We start from the raw sequence: 22,124 nt of genomic DNA, 5'->3' as shown, positions 1-22,124 counted from the left end.
CAGTATCTATCTATCTATCCTACTGTCTCTAACTGACCAGTATCTATCTATCCTACTGTCTCTAACTGACCAGTATCTATCTATCCTACTGTCTCTAACTGACCAGTATCTATCTATCCTACTGTCTCTAACTGACCAGTATCTATCTATCCTACTGTCTCTAACTGACCAGTATCTATCTATCCTACTGTCTCTAACTGACCAGTATCTATCTATCCTACTGTCTCTAACTGACCAGTATCTATCCTACTGTCTCTAACTGACCAGTATCTATCTATCCTACTGTCTCTAACTGACCAGTATCTATCTATCCTACTGTCTCTAACTGACCAGTATCTATCTATCCTACTGTCTCTAACTGACCAGTATCTATCCTACTGTCTCTAACTGACCAGTATCTATCTATCCTACTGTCTCTAACTGACCAGTATCTATCCTATGTCTCTAACTGACCAGTATCTATCTGACCAGTAACTGACTATCTATCCTACTGTCTCTAACTGACCAGTATCTATCTATCCTACTGTCTCTAACTGACCAGTATCTATCTATCCTACTGTCTCTAACTGACCAGTATCTATCTCCTACTGTCTCTAACTGACCAGTATCTATCTATCCTACTGTCTCTAACTGACCAGTATCTATCTATACTGTCTCTAACTGACCAGTATCTATCCTACTGTCTCTAACTGACCAGTATCTATCTATCCTACTGTCTCTAACTGACCAGTATCTATCTATCCTACTGTCTCTAACTGACCAGTATCTATCTATCCTACTGTCTCTAACTGACCAGTATCTATCTATCCTACTGTCTCTAACTGACCAGTATCTATCTATCCTACTGTCTCTAACCGACCAGTATCTATCCTACTGTCTCTAACTGACCAGTATCTATCTATCCTACTGTCTCTAACTGACCAGTATCTATCCTACTGTCTCTAACTGACCAGTATCTATCCTACTGTCTCTAACTGACCAGTATCTATCTATCCTACTGTCTCTAACTGACCAGTATCTATCCTACTGTCTCTAACTGACCAGTATCTATCCTACTGTCTCTAACTGACCAGTATCTATCTATCCTACTGTCTCTAACTGACCAGTATCTATCTATCCTACTGTCTCTAACTGACCAGTATCTATCCTACTGTCTCTAACTGACCAGTATCTATCCTACTGTCTCTAACTGACCAGTATCTATCCTACTGTCTCTAACTGACCAGTATCTATCCTACTGTCTCTAACTGACCAGTATCTATCTATCCTACTGTCTCTAACTGACCAGTATCTATCCTACTGTCTCTAACTGACCAGTATCTATCTATCCTACTGTCTCTAACTGACCAGTATCTATCCTACTGTCTCTAACTGACCAGTATCTATCTATCCTACTGTCTCTAACTGACCAGTATCTATCCTACTGTCTCTAACTGACCAGTATCTATCTATCCTACTGTCTCTAACTGACCAGTATCTATCTATCCTACTGTCTCTAACTGACCAGTATCTATCTATCCTACTGTCTCTAACTGACCAGTATCTATCTATCCTACTGTCTCTAACTGACCAGTATCTATCTATCTCTCTAACTGACTACTGTCTCTAACTGACCAGTATCTATCTATCTACTGTCTCTAACTGACCAGTATCTATCTATCCTACTGTCTCTAACTGACCAGTATCTATCTATCCTACTGTCTCTAACTGACCAGTATCTATCTATCCTACTGTCTCTAACTGACCAGTATCTATCTATCCTACTGTCTCTAACTGACCAGTATCTATCTATCCTACTGTCTCTAACTGACCAGTATCTATCTATCCTACTGTCTCTAACTGACCAGTATCTATCCTACTGTCTCTAACTGACCAGTATCTATCTATCCTACTGTCTCTAACTGACCAGTATCTATCTATCCTACTGTCTCTAACTGACCAGTATCTATCTATCCTACTGTCTCTAACTGACCAGTATCTATCTATCCTACTGTCTCTAACTGACCAGTATCTATCTATCCTACTGTCTCTAACTGACCAGTATCTATCTATCCTACTGTCTCTAACTGACCAGTATCTATCTATCCTACTGTCTCTAACTGACCAGTATCTATCTATCCTACTGTCTCTAACTGACCAGTATCTATCTATCCTACTGTCTCTAACTGACCAGTATCTATCTATCCTACTGTCTCTAACTGACCAGTATCTATCTATCCTACTGTCTCTAACTGACCAGTATCTATCTATCCTACTGTCTCTAACTGACCAGTATCTATCTATCCTACTGTCCAGTATCTATCTATCCTACTGTCTCTAACTGACCAGTATCTATCTATCTCTAACTGTCCAGTCTATCTATCCTACTGTCCAGTGATCAGTATCTATCCTACTGTCTCTAACTGACCAGTATCTATCTATCCTACTGTCTCTAACTGACCAGTATCTATCTATCCTACTGTCTCTAACTGACCAGTATCTATCTATCCTACTGTCTCTAACTGACCAGTATCTATCTATCCTACTGTCTCTAACTGACCAGTATCTATCTATCCTACTGTCTCTAACTGACCAGTATCTATCTATCCTATCCTAACTGACCAGTCTATCCTACTAAACTGACCAGTATCTATCCTACTGTCTCTAACTGACCAGTATCTATCTATCCTACTGTCTCTAACTGACCAGTATCTATCTATCCTACTGTCTCTAACTGACCAGTATCTATCTATCCTACTGTCTCTAACTGACCAGTATCTATCCTACTGTCTCTAACTGACCAGTATCTATCTATCCTACTGTCTCTAACTGACCAGTATCTATCCTATCCTGTCTCTAACTGACCAGTATCTATCTATCCTACTGTCTCTAACTGACCAGTATCTATCTACTGTCTCTACTGACTATCTATCTGACCAGTCTCTAACTATCCTACTGTCTCTAACTGACCAGTATCTATCTATCCTACTGTCTCTAACTGACCAGTATCTATCTATCTCTAACTGTCTATCTATCCTACTGACCAGTATCTATCCTACTGTCTCTAACTGACCAGTATCTATCTATCCTACTGTCTCTAACTGACCAGTATCTATCTATCCTAACTGTCTCCTAACTCTAACTGACCAGTATCTATCCTACTGTCTCTAACTGACCAGTATCTATCCTACTGTCTCTAACTGACCAGTATCTATCCTACTGTCTCTAACTGACCAGTATCTATCCTACTGTCTCTAACTGACCAGTATCTATCTATCCTACTGTCTCTAACTGACCAGTATCTATCTATCCTACTGTCTCTAACTGACCAGTATCTATCTATCCTACTGTCTCTAACTGACCAGTATCTATCTATCCTACTGTCTCTAACTGACCAGTATCTATCCTACTGTCTCTAACTGACCAGTATCTATCCTACTGTCTCTAACTGACCAGTATCTATCTATCCTACTGTCTCTAACTGACCAGTATCTATCTATCCTACTGTCTCTAACTGACCAGTATCTATCTATCCTACTGTCTCTAACTGACCAGTATCTATCTATCCTACTGTCTCTAACTGACCAGTATCTATCTATCCTACTGTCTCTAACTGACCAGTATCTATCTATCCTACTGTCTCTAACTGACCAGTATCTATCCTACTGTCTCTAACTGACCAGTATCTATCTATCCTACTGTCTCTAACTGACCAGTATCTATCCTATCCTAACTGACCAGTCTATCTAACTGACCAGTATCTCCTATCTATCCTACTGTCTCTCTCTAACTGACCAGTATCTATCTATCCTACTGTCTCTAACTGACCAGTATCTATCTATCCTACTGTCTCTAACTGACCAGTATCTATCCCTACTGTCTCTAACTGACCAGTATCTATCTATCCTACTGTCTCTACTGTCTCTAACTGACCAGTATCTCTATCCTATCTAACTACCAGTGTCTCTAACTGACCAGTATCTATCTATCCTACTGTCCTACTGACCAGTCTCTATCCTACTGTCTCTAACTGACCAGTATCTATCTATCCTACTGTCTCTAACTGACCAGTATCTATCTATCCTACTGTCTCTAACTGACCAGTATCTATCTATCCTACTGTCTCTAACTGACCAGTATCTATCTATCCTACTGTCTCTAACTGACCAGTATCTATCTATCCTACTGTCTCTAACTGACCAGTATCTATCTATCCTACTGTCTCTAACTGACCAGTATCTATCCTACTCTCTAACTGTCTATCCTAACTGACCAGTATCTATCTATCCTACTGTCTCCTAACTGACCAGTATCTATCTATCCTACTGTCTCTAACTGACCAGTATCTATCTATCCTACTGTCTCTAACTGACCAGTATCTATCTATCCTACTGTCTCTAACTGACCAGTCTCTAACTCCAGTATCTATCCTACTGTCTCTAACTGACCAGTATCTATCTATCCTACTGTCTCTAACTGACCAGTATCTATCCTACTGTCTCTAACTGACCAGTATCTATCCTACTGTCTCTAACTGACCAGTATCTATCTATCCTACTGTCTCTAACTGACCAGTATCTATCCTACTGTCTCTAACTGACCAGTATCTATCCTACTGTCTCTAACTGACCAGTATCTATCTATCCTACTGTCTCTAACTGACCAGTATCTATCCTACTGTCTCTAACTGACCAGTATCTATCCTACTGTCTCTAACTGACCAGTATCTATCCTACTGTCTCTAACTGACCAGTATCTATCTATCCTACTGTCTCTAACTGACCAGTATCTATCTATCCTACTGTCTCTAACTGACCAGTATCTATCTATCCTACTGTCTCTAACTGACCAGTATCTATCTATCCTACTGTCTCTAACTGACCAGTATCTATCTGTCTTGATGTTTCTAACAGCTGAATACCAACAGTGTTTCAGCCACATTGTAAATGCACCTTAATCGCTAACCAATTTAATTTACAACTCATACTGAGTTTATATCTAATTTAAGTGATCACTGAAGTAAAAAAAATAATTTAAGCTCTTTTTCAATCAGGCATAAACCTTAGGTACCCCCTGAAGGACATGAGGACCCTTGTTGAAACAGATCCAAAATGGCTGCCATCTCTCACTGTAGCCCAGTTTCCCTGGTGATGTCTTCTGTGGCTGTTGTCTAAGTGAAACTGTTTATTTTAATTTTATATATATATATATGTGAATGTTTGTTTGAAAGTGCACATACTGGTCATATTTATACAACAACAGCCCCTGTGTGAAAACTACAACAAACTATAAACCAAAAAGGATTCAATCTGTGTTGTTTTATTCTACACTTCTAACACCGTGTAACTATGTTTTGGTTCTAGCGTCTCAAATGGTGCCCTGTTCCCTGTGTAGTGCACTACTTCCTATTGACACTGGTCTAAAGTAGTGCACTACTTCTGATCAAAGCCGTTGACACGCTGGTCTATAGTAGTACCACTATATAGGGAATAGGGCTCTGGTCTATAGTAGTACCACTATATAGGGAATAGGGCTCTGGTCTATAGTAGTACCACTATATAGGGAATAGGGCTCTGGTCTATAATAGTACCACTATATAGGAATAGGGCTCTGGTCTATAATAGTGCACTATATAGGGAATAGGGCTCTGGTCTATAGTAGTGCACTATATAGGGAATAGGGCTCTGGTCTATAATAGTGCACTATATAGGGAATAGGGCTCTGGTCTATAGTAGTTCACTATATAGGGAATAGGGCTCTGGTCTATAATAGTTCACTATATAGGGAATAGGGCTCTGGTCTATAATAGTTCACTATATAGGGAATAGGGCTCTGGTCTATAATAGTTCACTATATAGGGAACAGGGCTCTGGTCTATAATAGTCTATATAGGAATAGGCTCTGGTCTATAATAGTGCACTATAGGAATAGGGCTCTGGTCTATAATAGTGCACTCCTATAGGGAATAGGGCTCTGGTCTATAGTAGTTCACTATATAGGAATAGGGCTCTGGTCTATAGTAGTGCACTATATAGGGAATAGGGCTCTGGTCTATAATAGTGCACTATATAGGAATAGGGCTCTGGTCTATAGTAGTACACTATATAGGAATAGGGCTCTGGTCTATAGTAGTGCACTATATAGGAATAGGGCTCTGGTCTATAATAGTCTGGTCTACTATATAGGGAATAGGGCCCTGGTCTATAGTAGTTCACTATATAGGGAATAGGGCTCTGGTCTATAATAGTGCACTATATAGGAATAGGGCTCTGGTCTATAGTAGTTCACTATATAGGGAATAGGGCTCTGGTCTATAGTAGTTCACTATATAGGGAATAGGGCTCTGGTCTATAGTAGTGCACTATATAGGGAATAGGGCTCTGGTCTATAATAGTACACTATATAGGGAATAGGGCTCTGGTCTATAGTAGTACACAATATAGGGAACAGGGCTCTGGTCTATAGTAGTTCACTATATAGGAATAGGGCTCTGGTCTATAGTAGTTCACTATATAGGGAATAGGGCTCTGGTCTATAATAGTGCACTATATAGGAATAGGCTCTGGTCTATAGTAGTACACAATATAGGAACAGGTCTCTGGTCTATAGTAGTAGGGAATAGGGCACTATATAGGGAATAGGGCTCTGGTCTATAATAGTGCACTATATAGGGAATAGGGCTCTGGTCTATAGTAGTACACAATATAGGGAACAGGGCTCTGGTCTATAGTAGTGCACTATATAGGAATAGGGCTCTGGTCTATAGTAGTTCACTATATAGGGAATAGGGCTCTGGTCACTAGTAGTTCACTATATAGGGAATAGGGCTCTGGTCTATAGTAGTACACAATATAGGGAACAGGGCTCTGGTCTATAGTAGTTCACTATATAGGAATAGGGCTCTGGTCTATAGTAGTTCACTATATAGGGAATAGGGCTCTGGTCTATAGTAGTATACAAGTATAGGGAACAGGGCTCTGGTCTATAGTAGTGCACTATATAGGAATAGGGCTCTGGTCTATAGTAGTACACAATATAGGGAACAGGGCTCTGGTCTATAGTAGTGCACTATATAGGGAATAGGGCTCTGGTCTATAGTAGTTCACTATATAGGAATAGGGCTCTGGTATATAGTAGTACCACTATATAGAGAATAGGGCTCTGGTCACTAGTAGTTCACTATATAGGGAATAGGGCTCTGGTCTATAGTAGTTCACTATGTAGGGAATAGGGCTCTGGTCTATAGTAGTACCACTATATAGGGAATAGGGCTCTGGTCTGTAGTAGTGTACTATATAGGGAATAGGGCTCTGGTCTGTAGTAGTGTACTATATAGGGAATAGGGCTCTGGTCTATAGTAGTGTACTATATAGGGAATAGGGTCCTGGTCACTAGTAGTTCACTATATAGGGAATAGGGCTCTGGTCTATAGTAGTACCACTATATAGGGAATAGGGCTCTGGTCACTAGCACACTATATAGGGAATAGGGCTCTGGTCACTAGTAGTTCACTATATAGGGATTAGGGCTCTGGTCACTAGTAGTTCACTATATAAGGAATAGGGCTCTGGTCTATAATAGTGCACTATATAGGGAATAGGGCTCTGGTCTATAATAGTTCACTATATAGGGAATAGGGCTCTGGTCTATAATAGTTCACTATATAGGGAATAGGGCTCTGGTCTATAATAGTTCACTATATAGGGAATAGGGCTCTGGTCTATAATAGTGCACTATATAGGGAATAGGGCTCTGGTCTATAGTAGTTCACTATATAAGGAATAGGGCTCTGGTCTAAAGTAGTGCACTATATAGGGAATAGGGCTCTGGTCTAAAGTAGTGTACTACATAGGGAATAGGGTGCCATAGGGCTCTGGTCTAAAGTAGTGTACTACATAGGGAATAGGGTGCCATAGGGCTCTGGTCTAAAGTAGTGTACTACATAGGGAATAGGGCTCTGGTCTAAAGTAGCACCACTACATAGGGAATAGGGCTCTGGTCTAAAGTAGTACCACTACATAGGGAATAGGGTGCCACAGGGCTCTGGTCTAAAGTAGTGTACTACATAGGGAATAGGGTGCCACAGGGCTCTGGTCTAAAGTAGTGCAGTACATAGGGAATAGGGTGCCATTTGAGACGTTACCCCCAACGAGAAGATGAAATGTAAACGTGTTTGTTTGTTTGTTTGTTTGTTTGTTTGAGGAGACACTAATAAAGTCACGGAGGGACATGTCGTTCCTGTCGTCACAGACTGAATTAAAAGATGGGGAAAGTTCCATGTTTATTGTTGTCCTTCGTCATTATTATCATTATTATTATTATTATGAGACAAAATCATTAAAAAAACATCTCCCATGAGGAAGTGCTGAGTGCTACGGTATGTACCGTGTCAGAGTGAAAATGGTGGATGACAACAGCACCACTATTCTCTATAATCTACTCCTCTCGTGACCAGAGTCAACTATATCATTTACAGTTACAGCTCTTCAATCATTGGTTCTTCTCTGGTGGTTCTGAAAGCAGGTGATTGGTTCTTCTCTGGTGTTTCTGAAAGCAGGTGATTGGTTCTTCTCTGGTGGTTCCGAAAGCAGGTGATTGGTTCTTCTCTGGTGTTTCTGAAAGCAGGTGATTGGTTCTTCTCTGGTGTTTCCGAAAGCAGGTGATTGGCAGCTACAGCTTGAGCTCTTTGATCATTGGCTGTCCCTTCAGGCCCAGTAGCAGGTTGTTGGCTGCCAGAGCAGACATGGCATTACGTGTGGAGTAGGACGCACTGGCAATGTGGGGGAGGATCACTGGAGAGAGAGAGAGAGAGATGAGAGGATCACTGGAGAGAGAGAGATGAGAGGATCACTGGAGAGAGAGAGAGATGAGAGGATCACTGGAGAGAGAGAGATGAGAGGATCACTGGAGAGAGAGAGATGAGAGGATCACTGGAGAGAGAGAGATGAGAGGATCACTGGAGAGAGAGAGATGAGAGGATCACTGGAGAGAGAGATGAGAGGGAGGATCACTGGAGAGAGAGATGAGAGGATCACTGGAGAGAGAGAGATGAGGGGGAGGATCACTGGAGAGAGAGATGAGAGGGAGGATCACTGGAGAGAGAGAGATGAGAGGGAGGATCACTGGAGAGAGAGATGAGAGGGAGGATCACTGGAGAGAGAGAGAGATGAGAGGGAGGATCACTGGAGAGAGAGAGAGATGAGGGGAGGATCACTGGAGAGAGAGATGAGAGGATCACTGGAGAGAGAGAGAGAGATATGAGAGGATCACTGGAGAGAGAGAGATGGGAGAGGGAGGGATCACTGGAACAGGCAGAGGGAGGACTGACAACAGTAATAAACAGGCAGTACAGGACTGACAACAGTATTAAACAGGCAGTACAGGACTGACAACAGTAATAAATGAAACAGGCAGTACAGACTGACAACAGTAATAAACAGGCAGTACAGGACTGACAACAGTAATAAATGAAACAGGCAGTACAGGACTGACAACAGTAATAAACAGGCAGGGACTGACAACAGTATTAAACAGGCAGTACAGGACTGACAACAGTAATAAACAGGCAGTACAGGACTGACAACAGTATTAAACAGGCAGTACAGGACTGACAACAGTAATAAACAGGCAGTACAGGACTGACAACAGTAATAAACAGGCAGTACAGGACTGACAACAGTAATAAACAGGCAGTACAGGACTGACAACAGTAATAAACAGGCAGTACAGGACTGACAACAGTAATAAACAGGCAGTACAGGACTGACAACAGTAATAAACAGGCAGTACAGGACTGACAACAGTATTAAACAGGCAGTACAGGACTGACAACAGTAATAAATGAAACAGGAAATAGCAGGGTGAACTTGGTCGAGACTCTGAACCAATCACGCCCCGTGTTTATACTCACCACAGTTGTTAAGGGTGAAGAGCGGGTGGCTGGTGGGCAGGGGTTCAGGGACGGTGACGTCGAGTCCAGCTCCCGCTATCTGACCGCTGGACAGGGCTTCATACAGATCCTCCTGGTCTACCACCCCTCCTCTACCACACACAGCCATCACCATGTTACTGTCTACCACACACAGCCATCATCATGTTACTGTTTACCACCCCTTCTCTACCACACACAGCCATCACCATGTTACTGTCTACCACACACAGCCATCACCATGTTACTGTCTACCACCCTCCTCTACCACACACAGCCATCACCATGTTACTGTCTACCACCCCTCCTCTACCACACACAGCCATCACCATGTTACTGTCTACCACACACAGCCATCATGTTACTGTCTACCACACAGCCATCACCATGTTACTGTCTACCACCCCTTCTCTACCACACAGCCATCACCATGTTACTGTCTACCACCCTCCTACCACCACACAGCCATCACCATGTTACTGTCTCCTCTACCACACACAGCCATCATGTTACTGTCTACACACAGCCATCACCATGTTACCTACCACCCCTTCTCTACCACACACAGCCATCACCATGTTACTGTCTACCACCCCTTCTCTACCACACACAGCCATCACCATGTTACTGTCTACCACCCCTCCTCTACCACACACAGCCATCATCATGTTACTGTCTACCACCCCTCCTCTACCACACACAGCCATCACCATGTTACTGTCTACCACCCCTCCTCTACCATACACAGCCATCATCATGTTACTGTCTACCACCCCCTCTACCACACACAGCCATCACCATGTTACTGTCTACCACACACAGCCATCACCATGTTACTGTCTACCACCCTCCTCTACCACACACAGCCATCATCATGTTACTGTCTACCACCCTCCTCTACCACACACAGCATCACCATGTTACTGTCTACCACACACAGCCATCATCATGTTACTGTCTACCACCCCTCCTCTACCACACACAGCCATCACCATGTTACTGTCTACCACCCCTTCTCTACCACACACAGCCATCACCATGTTACTGTCTACCACCCCTCCTCTACCACACACAGCCATCATCATGTTACTGTCTACCACCCCTCCTCTACCACACACAGCCATCACCATGTTACTGTCTACCACCCCTCCTCTACCACACACAGCCATCATCATGTTACTGTCTACCACCCCTCCTCTACCACACACAGCCATCATCATGTTACTGTCTACCACACACAGCCATCATCATGTTACTGTCTACCACCCCTCCTCTACCACACACAGCCATCATCATGTTACTGTCTACCACACACAGCCATCATCATGTTACTGTCTACCACCCCTCCTCTACCACACACAGCCATCATCATGTTACTGTCTACCACCCCTCCTCTACCACACAGCCATCATCATGTTACTGTCTACCACCCCCTCTACCACACACAGCCATCATCATGTTACTGTCTACCACCCTCCTCTACCACACAGCCATCACCATGTTACTGTCTACCACCCTCCTCTACCACACACAGCCATCATCATGTTACTGTCTACCACCCCTCCTCTACCACACACAGCCATCACCATGTTACTGTCTACCACCCCTCCTCTACCACACACAGCATCACCATGTTACTGTCTACCACACCACAGCCATCACCATGTTACTGTCTACCACCCCTCTACCACACACAGCATCACCATGTACCACACACAGCCATCATCATGTTACTGTCTACCACACACAGCCATCATCATGTTACTGTCTACCACCCAGCCATCATCATGTTACTGTCTACCACACACAGCCATCACCATGTTACTGTCTACCACCCCTCCTCTACCACACACAGCCATCACCATGTTACTGTCTACCACCCCTCCTCTACCACACACAGCCATCATCATGTTACTGTCTACCACCCCTCCTCTACCACACACAGCCATCACCATGTTACTGTCTACCACCCCTCCTCTACCACACACAGCATCACCATGTTACTGTCTACCACACACAGCCATCACCATGTTACTGTCTACCACCCCTCCTCTACCACACACAGCATCACCATGTTACTGTCTACCACCCCTCCTCTACCACACACAGCATCACCATGTTACTGTCTACCACCCCTCCTCTACACACAGCCATCATGTTACTGTCTACCACCCTCCTCTACCACACACAGCCATCATCATGTTACTGTCTACCACCCCTCCTCTACCACACACAGCCATCACCATGTTACCATGTTCACCATGTTATTGTCTACTACCCCTCCACTACCACACACAGCCATTGTGTGTGTGTGTGTGTGTGTGTGTGTGTGTGTGTGTGTGTGTGTGTGTGTGTGTGTGTGTGTGTGTGTGTGTGTGTGTGTGTGTGTGTGTGTGTGTGTGTGTGTGTGTGTGTGTCTTGGTCACCTGCTGGTGTTGATGAAGATGGAGGTATTCTTCATTTTGGAGAACAGGTCCTTGTTACAGATGTCTTTAGTCTCTGGTGTCAGAGCACAACACACTGACAGGAAGTCAGACTGACTGGCCAACTCATCCATAGAGACTAGAGGGAGAGAGGACAACACACTGTCAGGAAGTCAGACTGACTGGCCAACTCATCCATAGAGACTAGAGGGAGAGAGGGAGAGAGGACAACATACTGTCAGGAAGTCAGACTGACTGGCCAACTCATCCATAGAGACTAGAGGGAGAGAGGACAACACACTGACAGGAAGTCAGACTGACTGGCCAACTCATCCATAGAGACTAGAGGGAGAGAGGGAGAGAGGACAACACACTGTCAGGAAGTCAGACTGACTGGCCAGCTCATCCATAGAGACTAGAGGGAGAGAGGACAACATACTGTTAGGAAGTCAGACTGACTGGCCAACTCATCCATAGAGACTAGAGGGAGAGAGGACAATACACTGTTAGGAAGTCAGACTGACTGGCCAACTCATCCATAGAGACTAGAGGGAGAGAGGGAGAGAGGACAACACACTGACAGGAAGTCAGACTGACTGGCCAACTCATCCATAGAGACTAGAGGGAGAGAGGACAACATACTGTTAGGAAGTCAGACTGACTGGCCAACTCATCCATAGAGACTAGAGGGAGAGAGGACAACATACTGACAGGAAGTCAGACTGACTGGCCAACTCATCCATAGAGACTAGAGAGAGAGAGGGAGAGAGGACAACACACTGACAGGAAGTCAGACTGACTGACCAGCTCATCCATAGAGACTAGAGGGAGAGAGGACAACACACTGTTAGGAAGTCAGACTGACTGGCCAACTCATCCATAGAGACTAGAGGGAGAGAGGGAGAGACAACACACTGTCAGGAAGTCAGACTGACTGGCCAACTCATCCATAGAGACTAGAGGGAGAGAGGACAACATACTGACAGGAAGTCAGACTGACTGGCCAACTCATCCATAGAGACTAGAGGGAGAGAGGACAACACACTGTCAGGAAGTCAGACTGACTGGCCAACTCATCCATAGAGACTAGAGGGAGAGAGGACAACACACTGACAGGAAGTCAGACTGACTGGCCAACTCATCCATAGAGACTAGAGGGAGAGAGAGAGAACATACACTGTCAGGAAGTCAGACTGACTGGCCAACTCATCCATAGAGACTAGAGGGAGAGAGGGAGAGAGGACAACACACTGACAGGAAGTCAGACTGACTGGCCAACTCATCCATAGAGACTAGAGGGAGAGAGGACAACATACAGTCAGGAAGTCAGACTGACTGGCCAGCTCATCCATAGAGACTAGAGGAGAGAGGGAGAGGACAACACACTGACAGGAAGTCAGACTGACTGGCCAACTCATCCATAGAGACTAGAGGGAGAGAGGGCAACATACAGTCAGGAAGTCAGACTGACTGGCCAACTCATCCATAGAGACTAGAGGGAGAGAGGACAACACACTGTCAGGAAGTCAGACTGACAGGAAGAGGGAGAGAGGACAACATACAGTCAGGAAGTCAGACTGACTGGCCAACTCATCCATAGAGACTAGAGGGAGAGGACAACATACTGACAGGAAGTCAGACTGACTGGCCAACTAATCCATAGAGACTGTAGGGAGAGAGGACAACATACTGACAGGAAGTCAGACTGACTGGCCAACTCATCCATAGAGACTAGAGGGAGAGAGGACAACACACAGACAGGAAGTCAGACTGACTGGCCAACTCATCCATAGAGACTAGAGGGAGAGAGGACAACATACTGACAGGAAGTCAGACTGACTGGCCAACTCATCCATAGAGACTAGAGGGAGAGAGGACAACATACTGACAGGAAGTCAGACTGACTGGCCAATTCATCCATAGAGACTAGAGGGAGAGAGGACAACACACTGACAGGAAGTCAGACTGACTGGCCAACTCATCCATAGAGACTAGAGGGAGAGAGGACAACACACTGACAGGAAGTCAGACTGACTGGCCAACTCATCCATAGCATTCAGCATCAAGTCTAGGAATCTCTCAACATATCTCAGTGGTACCATATTCCCCACTAAACCATATCTCAGTGGTACCATATTCCCTATTAAACCATATCTCAGTGGTACCATATTCCCCATACCTCAGTGGTACCATATTCCCCATATCTCAGTGGTACCATATTCCCCATATCTCAGTGGTACCATATTCCCCCGCTATCTCAGTGGTACCATATTCCTCATTACACCATATCTCAGTGGTACCATATTCCCCATATCTCAGTGGTACCTTATTCCCCATTAACACCATATCTCAGTGGTACCATATTCCTCATTAAACCATATCTCAGTGGTACCATATTCCTCATTAAACCATATCTCAGTGGTGCCATATTCCCCATTACACCATATCTCAGTGGTACCATATTCCTCATATCTCAGTGGTACCATATTCCCCATATCTCAGTGGTACCATATTCCCCATATCTCAGTGGTACCATATTCCCCATATCTCAGTGGTACCATATTCCTCATTACACCATATCTCAGTGGTACCATATTCCCCATATCTCAGTGGTACCATATTCCTCATTACACCATATCTCAGTGGTACCATATTCCCCATATCTCAGTGGTACCATATTCCCCATTAACACCATATCTCAGTGGTACCATATTCCTCATTAAACCATATCTCAGTGGTACCATATTCCCATATCTCAGTGGTACCATATTCCCCATATCTCAGTGGTACCATATTCCTCATTACACCATATCTCAGTGGTACCATATTCCCCATATCTCAGTGGTACCTTATTCCCCATTAACACCATATCTCAGTGGTACCATATTCCTCATTAAACCATATCTCAGTGGTACCATATTCCCCATATCTCAGTGGTACCATATTCCTCATTAAACCATATCTCAGTGGTACCATATTCCCCATTAACACCATATCTCAGTGGTACCATATTCCTCATTAAACCATATCTCAGTGGTGCCATATTCCCCATTACACCATATCTCAGTGGTACCATATTCCTCATTACACCATATCTCAGTGGTACCATATTCCCCATTACACCATATCTCAGTGGTACCATATTCCCCACTAAACCATATCTCAGTGGTGCCATATTCCCCATTAACACCATATCTCAGTGGTACCATATTCCCCATATCTCAGTGGTACCATATTCTATATCTCAGTGGTACCATATTCCCCACTAAACCATATCTCAGTGGTACCATATTCCCCATATCTCAGTGGTACCATATTCCCCACTAAACCATATCTCAGTGGTACCATATTCCCCATATCTCAGTGGTACCATATTCCCCTAAACCATATCTCAGTGGTACCATATTCCCCATATCTCAGTGGTACCTTATTCCCCATTAACACCATATCTCAGTGGTACCATATTCCTCATTAAACCATATCTCAGTGGTACCATATTCCTCATTAAACCATATCTCAGTGGTGCCATATTCCCCATTACACCATATCTCAGTGGTACCATATTCCTCATTACACCATATCTCAGTGGTACCATATTCCCCATTAAACCATATCTCAGTGGTACCATATTCCCCATATCTCAGTGGTACCATATTCCCCATATCTCAGTGGTACCATATTCCCCACTAAACCATATCTCAGTGGTACCATATTCCTCATTAAACCATATCTCAGTGGTACCTTATTCCCCATTAACACCATATCTCAGTGGTACCATATTCCTCATTACACCATATCTCAGTGGTACCATATTCCCCATATCTCAGTGGTACCATATTCCCCATTACACCATATCTCAGTGGTACCATATTCCCCATTACACCATATCTCAATGGTACCATATTCCCCACTAAACCATATCTCAGTGGTACCATATTCCCCATTACACCATATCTCAGTGGTACCATATTCCCTATTAAACCATATCTCAGTGGTACCATATTCCCCATATCTCAGTGGTACCATATTCCCACTAAACCATATCTGAGTGGTACCATATTCCCTATTAAACCATATCTCAGTGGTACCATATTCCCCATATCTCAATGGTACCATATTCCCCACTAAACCATATCTCAGTGGTACCATATTCCCCATATCTCAGTGGTACCATATTCCCCATATCTCAGTGGTACCATATTCCCCATATCTCAGTGGTACCATATTCCCCATATCTCAGTGGTACCATATTCCCCATTAACACCATATCTCAGTGGTACCATATTCCCCATTACACCATATCTCAGTGGTACCATATTCCCCATTAACACCATATCTCAGTGGTACCATATTCCCTATTAAACCATATCTCAGTGGTACCATATTCCCCATACCTCAGTGGTACCATATTCCCCATATCTCAGTCGTACCATATTCCCCATTAACACCATATCTCAGTGGTACCATATTCCCTATTAAACCATATCTCAGTGGTACCATATTCCCCATATATCAATGGTACCATATTCCCCACTAAACCATATCTCAGTGGTACCATATTCCCTATTAAACCATATCTCAGTGGTACCATATTCCCCATACCTCAGTGGTACCATATTCCCCATATCTCAGTGGTACCATATTCCTCATTAAACCATATCTCAGTGGTACCATATTCCCCATTAACACCATATCTCAGTGGTACCATATTCCCCATTACACCATATCTCAGTGGTACCATATTCCCCATTACACCATATCTCAGTGGTACCATATTCCCCATTACACCATATCTCAGTGGTACCATATTCCCCATTACACCATATCTCAGTGGTACCATATTCCCCATTACACCATATCTCAGTGGTACCATATTCCCCATTACACCATATCTCAGTGGTACCATATTCCCCATTAACACCATATCTCAGTGGTACCATATTCCTCATTAAACCATATCTCAGTGGTACCATATTCCCCATATCTCAGTGGTACCATATTCTATATCTCAGTGGTACCATATTCCCCATTAACACCATATCTCAGTGGTACCATATTCCCCACTAAACCATATCTCAGTGGTACCATATTCCCCATTACACCATATCTCAGTGGTACCATATTCCTCATTAAACCATATCTCAGTGGTACCATATTCCCCATATCTCAGTGGTACCATATTCCCCATATCTCAGTGGTACCATATTCCCCATATCTCAGTGGTACCATATTCCCCATTAACACCATATCTCAGTGGTACCATATTCCCCATTAACACCATATCTCAGTGGTACCATATTCCCCATATCTCAGTGGTACCATATTCCCCATATCTCAGTGGTACCATATTCTCCATATCTCAGTGGTACCATATTCCCCATTAAACCATATCTCAGTGGTACCATATTCCCCATTACACCATATCTCAGTGGTACCATATTCACCATATCTCAGTGGTACCATATTCCCCATTACACCATATCTCAGTGGTACCATATTCCCCATATCTCAGTGGTACCATATTCCCCATTACACCATATCTCAGTGGTACCATATTCCCCATTACACCATATCTCAGTGGTACCATATTCCCATTACACCATATCTCAGTGGTACCATATTCCCCATTACACCATATCTCAGTGGTACCATATTCCCCATTACACCATATCTCAGTGGTACCATATTCCCCATTAACACCATATCTCAGTGGTACCATATTCCCCATTACACCATATCTCAGTGGTACCATATTCCCCATATCTCAGTGGTACCATATTCCCCATATCTCAGTGGTACCATATTCCCCATATCTCAGTGGTACCATATTCCCCACTACACCATATCTCAGTGGTACCATATTCCCCATATCTCAGTGGTACCATATTCCCCATATCTCAGTGGTACCATATTCCCCATTACACCATATCTCAGTGGTACCATATTCCCCATTACACCATATCTCAGTGGTGCCATATTCCCCCATTACACCATATCTCAGTGGTACCATATTCCCCATTACACCATATCTCAGTGGTACCATATTCCCCATTACACCATATCTCAGTGGTACCATATTCCCCATTAACACCATATCTCAGTGGTACCATATTCCTCATTAAACCATATCTCAGTGGTACCATATTCCCCATATCTCAGTGGTACCATATTCCCACTAAACCATATCTCAGTGGTACCATATTCCCCATTACACCATATCTCAGTGGTACCATATTCCCCATTACACCATATCTCAGTGGTACCATATTCCTCATTAAACCATATCTCAGTGGTACCATATTCCCCATATCTCAGTGGTACCATATTCTATATCTCAGTGGTACCATATTCCCCATATCTCAGTGGTACCATATTCCCATTAAAACCATATCTCAGTGGTACCATATTCCTCATTAAACCATATCTCAGTGGTACCATATTCCCCATTAACACCATATCTCAGTGGTACCATATTCCCCATATCTCAGTGGTACCATATTCTCCATATCTCAGTGGTACCATATTCCCCATTAAACCATATCTCAGTGGTACCATATTCCCCATTACACCATATCTCAGTGGTACCATATTCACCATATCTCAGTGGTACCATATTCCCCATTACACCATATCTCAGTGGTACCATATTCCCCATATCTCAGTGGTACCATATTCCCCCATTACACCATATCTCAGTGGTACCATATTCCCCATTACACCATATCTCAGTGGTACCATATTCCCCATTACACCATATCTCAGTGGTACCATATTCCCATTACACCATATCTCAGTGGTACCATATTCCCCATTACACCATATCTCAGTGGTACCATATTCCCCATTAACACCATATCTCAGTGGTACCATATTCCCCATTACACCATATCTCAGTGGTACCATATTCCCCATATCTCAGTGGTACCATATTCCCATATCTCAGTGGTACCATATTCCCCATATCTCAGTGGTACCATATTCCCCATATCTCAGTGGTACCATATTCCCTAAACCATATCTCAGTGGTACCATATTCCCATATCTCAGTGGTACCATATTCACCATATCTCAGTGGTACCATATTCCCATGTCTCAGTGGTACCATATTCCCCATATCTCAGTGGTACCTTATTCCCCATTACACCATATCTCAGTGGTACCATATTCCTATTAAAACCATATCTCAGTGGTACCATATTCCCTATTAAACCATATCTCAGTGGTACCATATTCCCCATATCTCAGTGGTACCATATTCCCCATTACACCATATCTCAGTGCTCCGTACCATATTCTGCGTCGATCAAACTGGCCAGCTCTGGTCGGGGAGCCACGTCCGTGTAGATGAACTTCTTAACCTTGAACGGCTTCAGACGCTCAGCGATAGCCACTCCTGTCACACACACACACACACACACACACACACACACACACACACACACACACACACACACACACACACACACACACACACACACACACACACACACACACACACACACACACACACACCATGAGGTTATGTTGTTCTTTTCCCTTGATAGTTGAGGGTTTTTTCACTGACCATAGTGTGTGTGTGTGTGTGTGTGTGTGTGTGTGTGTGTGTGTGTGTGTGTGTGTGTGTGTGTGTGTGTTACTCACCGATCCTGCCCAGTCCCAGGATTCCCACGGTGCTGTTAGCCAGCTCATATCCACACAGCCACAGAGTCCTCCACGTTCCCCATCCACCACTGGACAGGGACACACAGAGAGAAGGTCTGTGTGTGTGTGTGTGTGTGTGTCTTGGCTGTGTCTATCAGTCTCCTGGAGGTGGTCTGTGTGTGTGTGTGTGTGTGTGTGCGTGTGTGTGGTTCCTACCTCTTGGCTTCATGCGTAGCCTCTATCAGTCTCCTGGAGGTGGTCAGTGTGTGTGTGTGTGTGTGTTCCTACCTCTTGGCTTCATGCGTAGCCTCTATCAGTCTCCTGGAGGTGGTCAGTGTGTGTGTGTGTGTGTTGTTCCTACCTCTTGGCTTCATGCGTAGCCTCTATCAGTCTCCTGGAGGTGGTCAGTGTGTGTGTGTGTGTGTGTTCCTACCTCTTGGCTTCATGCGTAGCCTCTATCAGTCTCCTGGAGGTGGTCAGTGTGTGTGTGTGTGTGTGTGTGTGTGTGTGTACCTCTTGGCTTCATGCGTAGCCTCTATCAGTCTCCTGGAGGTGGTCAGTGTGTGTGTGTGTGTGTGTGTGTGTGTGTGTGTGTGTGTGTTCCTACCTCTTGGCTTGTGTGTGTGTGTGTGTGTGTGTTCATGCGTAGCCTCTATCAGTCTCCTGGAGGTGGTCAGTGTGTGTGTGTGTTCCTACCTCTTGGCTTCATGCGTAGCCTCTATCAGTCTCCTGGAGGTGGTCAGTGTGTGTGTGTGTGTGTGTGTGTGTGTTCCTACCTCTTGGCTTCATGCGTAGCCTCTATCAGTCTCCTGGAGGTGGTCAGTGTGTGTGTGTGTGTGTTCCTACCTCTTGGCTTCATGCGTAGCCTCTATCAGTCTCCTGGAGGTGGTCAGTGTGTGTGTGTGTGTGTTCCTCTCCTGACCCTCTTGGCTTCATGCGTAGCCTCTATCAGTCTCCTGGAGGTGGTCAGTGTGTGTGTGTGTGTGTGTGTGTTCCTACCTCTTGGCTTCATGCGTAGCCTCTATCAGTCTCCTGGAGGTGGTCAGTGTGTGTGTGTGTTCCTACCTCTTGGCTTCATGCGTAGCCTCTATCAGTCTCCCTGGAGCGTGGTCAGTGTGTGTGTGTGTGTTCCTGCCTCTTGGCTTCATGCGTAGCCTCTATCGTCTCCTGAGGTGGTCAGTCCTGGAGGTGTCAGTGTGTGTGTGTGTGTGTGTTCCTACCTCTTGGCTTTCATGCGTAGCCTCTATCAGTCTCCTGGAGGTGGTCAGTGTGTGTGTGTGTGTTCCTACCTCTTGGCTTCATGCGAGCCTCTATCAGTCTCCTGGAGGTGGTCAGTGTGTGTGTGTGTGTTCCTACCTCTTGGCTTCATGCGTAGCCTCTACCAGTCTCCTGGAGGTGGTCAGCAGCAGGGCGACAGTCAGTTCAGCTACGGAATCTGTTAACACATCTGGGGTGTAACCCACACGGATCCCTGATACACACACACAGACAGAGGAGACACACACACACACACACACACACACACACAGACACACACACAGAGAGAGAGACACACACACACACACACACACACACACACACACACACACACACACACACACACACACACACACACACACACCACACACAGAAGGCACACACACACACACACACACACACACACACACACACACACACACACACACACACACACACACACACACACACACACACACACACACACACACACACACAGGTGAATCCAGGTGAAAGACATGATCCCTTACTGATGTCACCTGTTAAATCCACTTCAATCAGTGTAGATGAAGGAGAGGAGACGAGATAAAGAAGGATTTTTAAGCCTTGAGATAAATGAGACATGGATGGTGTGTGTGTCATTGAGGGTGAATGGGCAAGACAAGACAGTTTTTAAGTGCCTTTGAACGGGGTATGGTAGTAGGTACCAGTCGTACTGGTTTGAGTGTGTCAAGAACTGCAACGCTGCTGGGTTTTTCACGCTCAACAGTTTCCTCTGTGTATCAAGAATGGTCCACCACCCAAAGGACATCCAGACAACTTTGACACAACTCAATGTTGGAGTCAACATGGACCAGCATCCCTGTGGAACGCTTTCAACACCTTGTAGAGTCAACATGGGCCAGCATCCCTGTGGG

The 22,124-nt window shown here is 44.4% G+C and overlaps 1 protein-coding gene across 1 annotated transcript; it reads right to left on the bottom strand.

Annotated features, from left to right (window-relative positions):
- Nucleotides 1-8,243: 8,243 nt before the first annotated feature.
- LOC127923444 (glyoxylate reductase/hydroxypyruvate reductase-like) lies at nt 8,244-21,442 on the bottom strand (the record flags this gene model as incomplete). The annotated part of the gene is made up of 6 exons (XM_052507494.1): nt 8,244-8,771; nt 9,890-10,020; nt 12,334-12,469; nt 19,619-19,723; nt 19,972-20,060; nt 21,328-21,442. Coding segments are annotated over 6 exons (698 nt in total), but the record flags the coding sequence as incomplete, so codon positions are not given.
- Nucleotides 21,443-22,124: the final 682 nt, after the last annotated feature.

The sequence above is a fragment of the Oncorhynchus keta genome, unplaced genomic scaffold (genome assembly GCF_023373465.1).
Source record: "Oncorhynchus keta strain PuntledgeMale-10-30-2019 unplaced genomic scaffold, Oket_V2 Un_contig_29804_pilon_pilon, whole genome shotgun sequence".
In the NCBI taxonomy this organism is placed as follows: Eukaryota; Metazoa; Chordata; class Actinopteri; order Salmoniformes; family Salmonidae; genus Oncorhynchus; species Oncorhynchus keta.
Note: the sequence above shows the minus strand (reverse complement) of the source record. Positions and strands in the feature narration are given on the sequence as shown.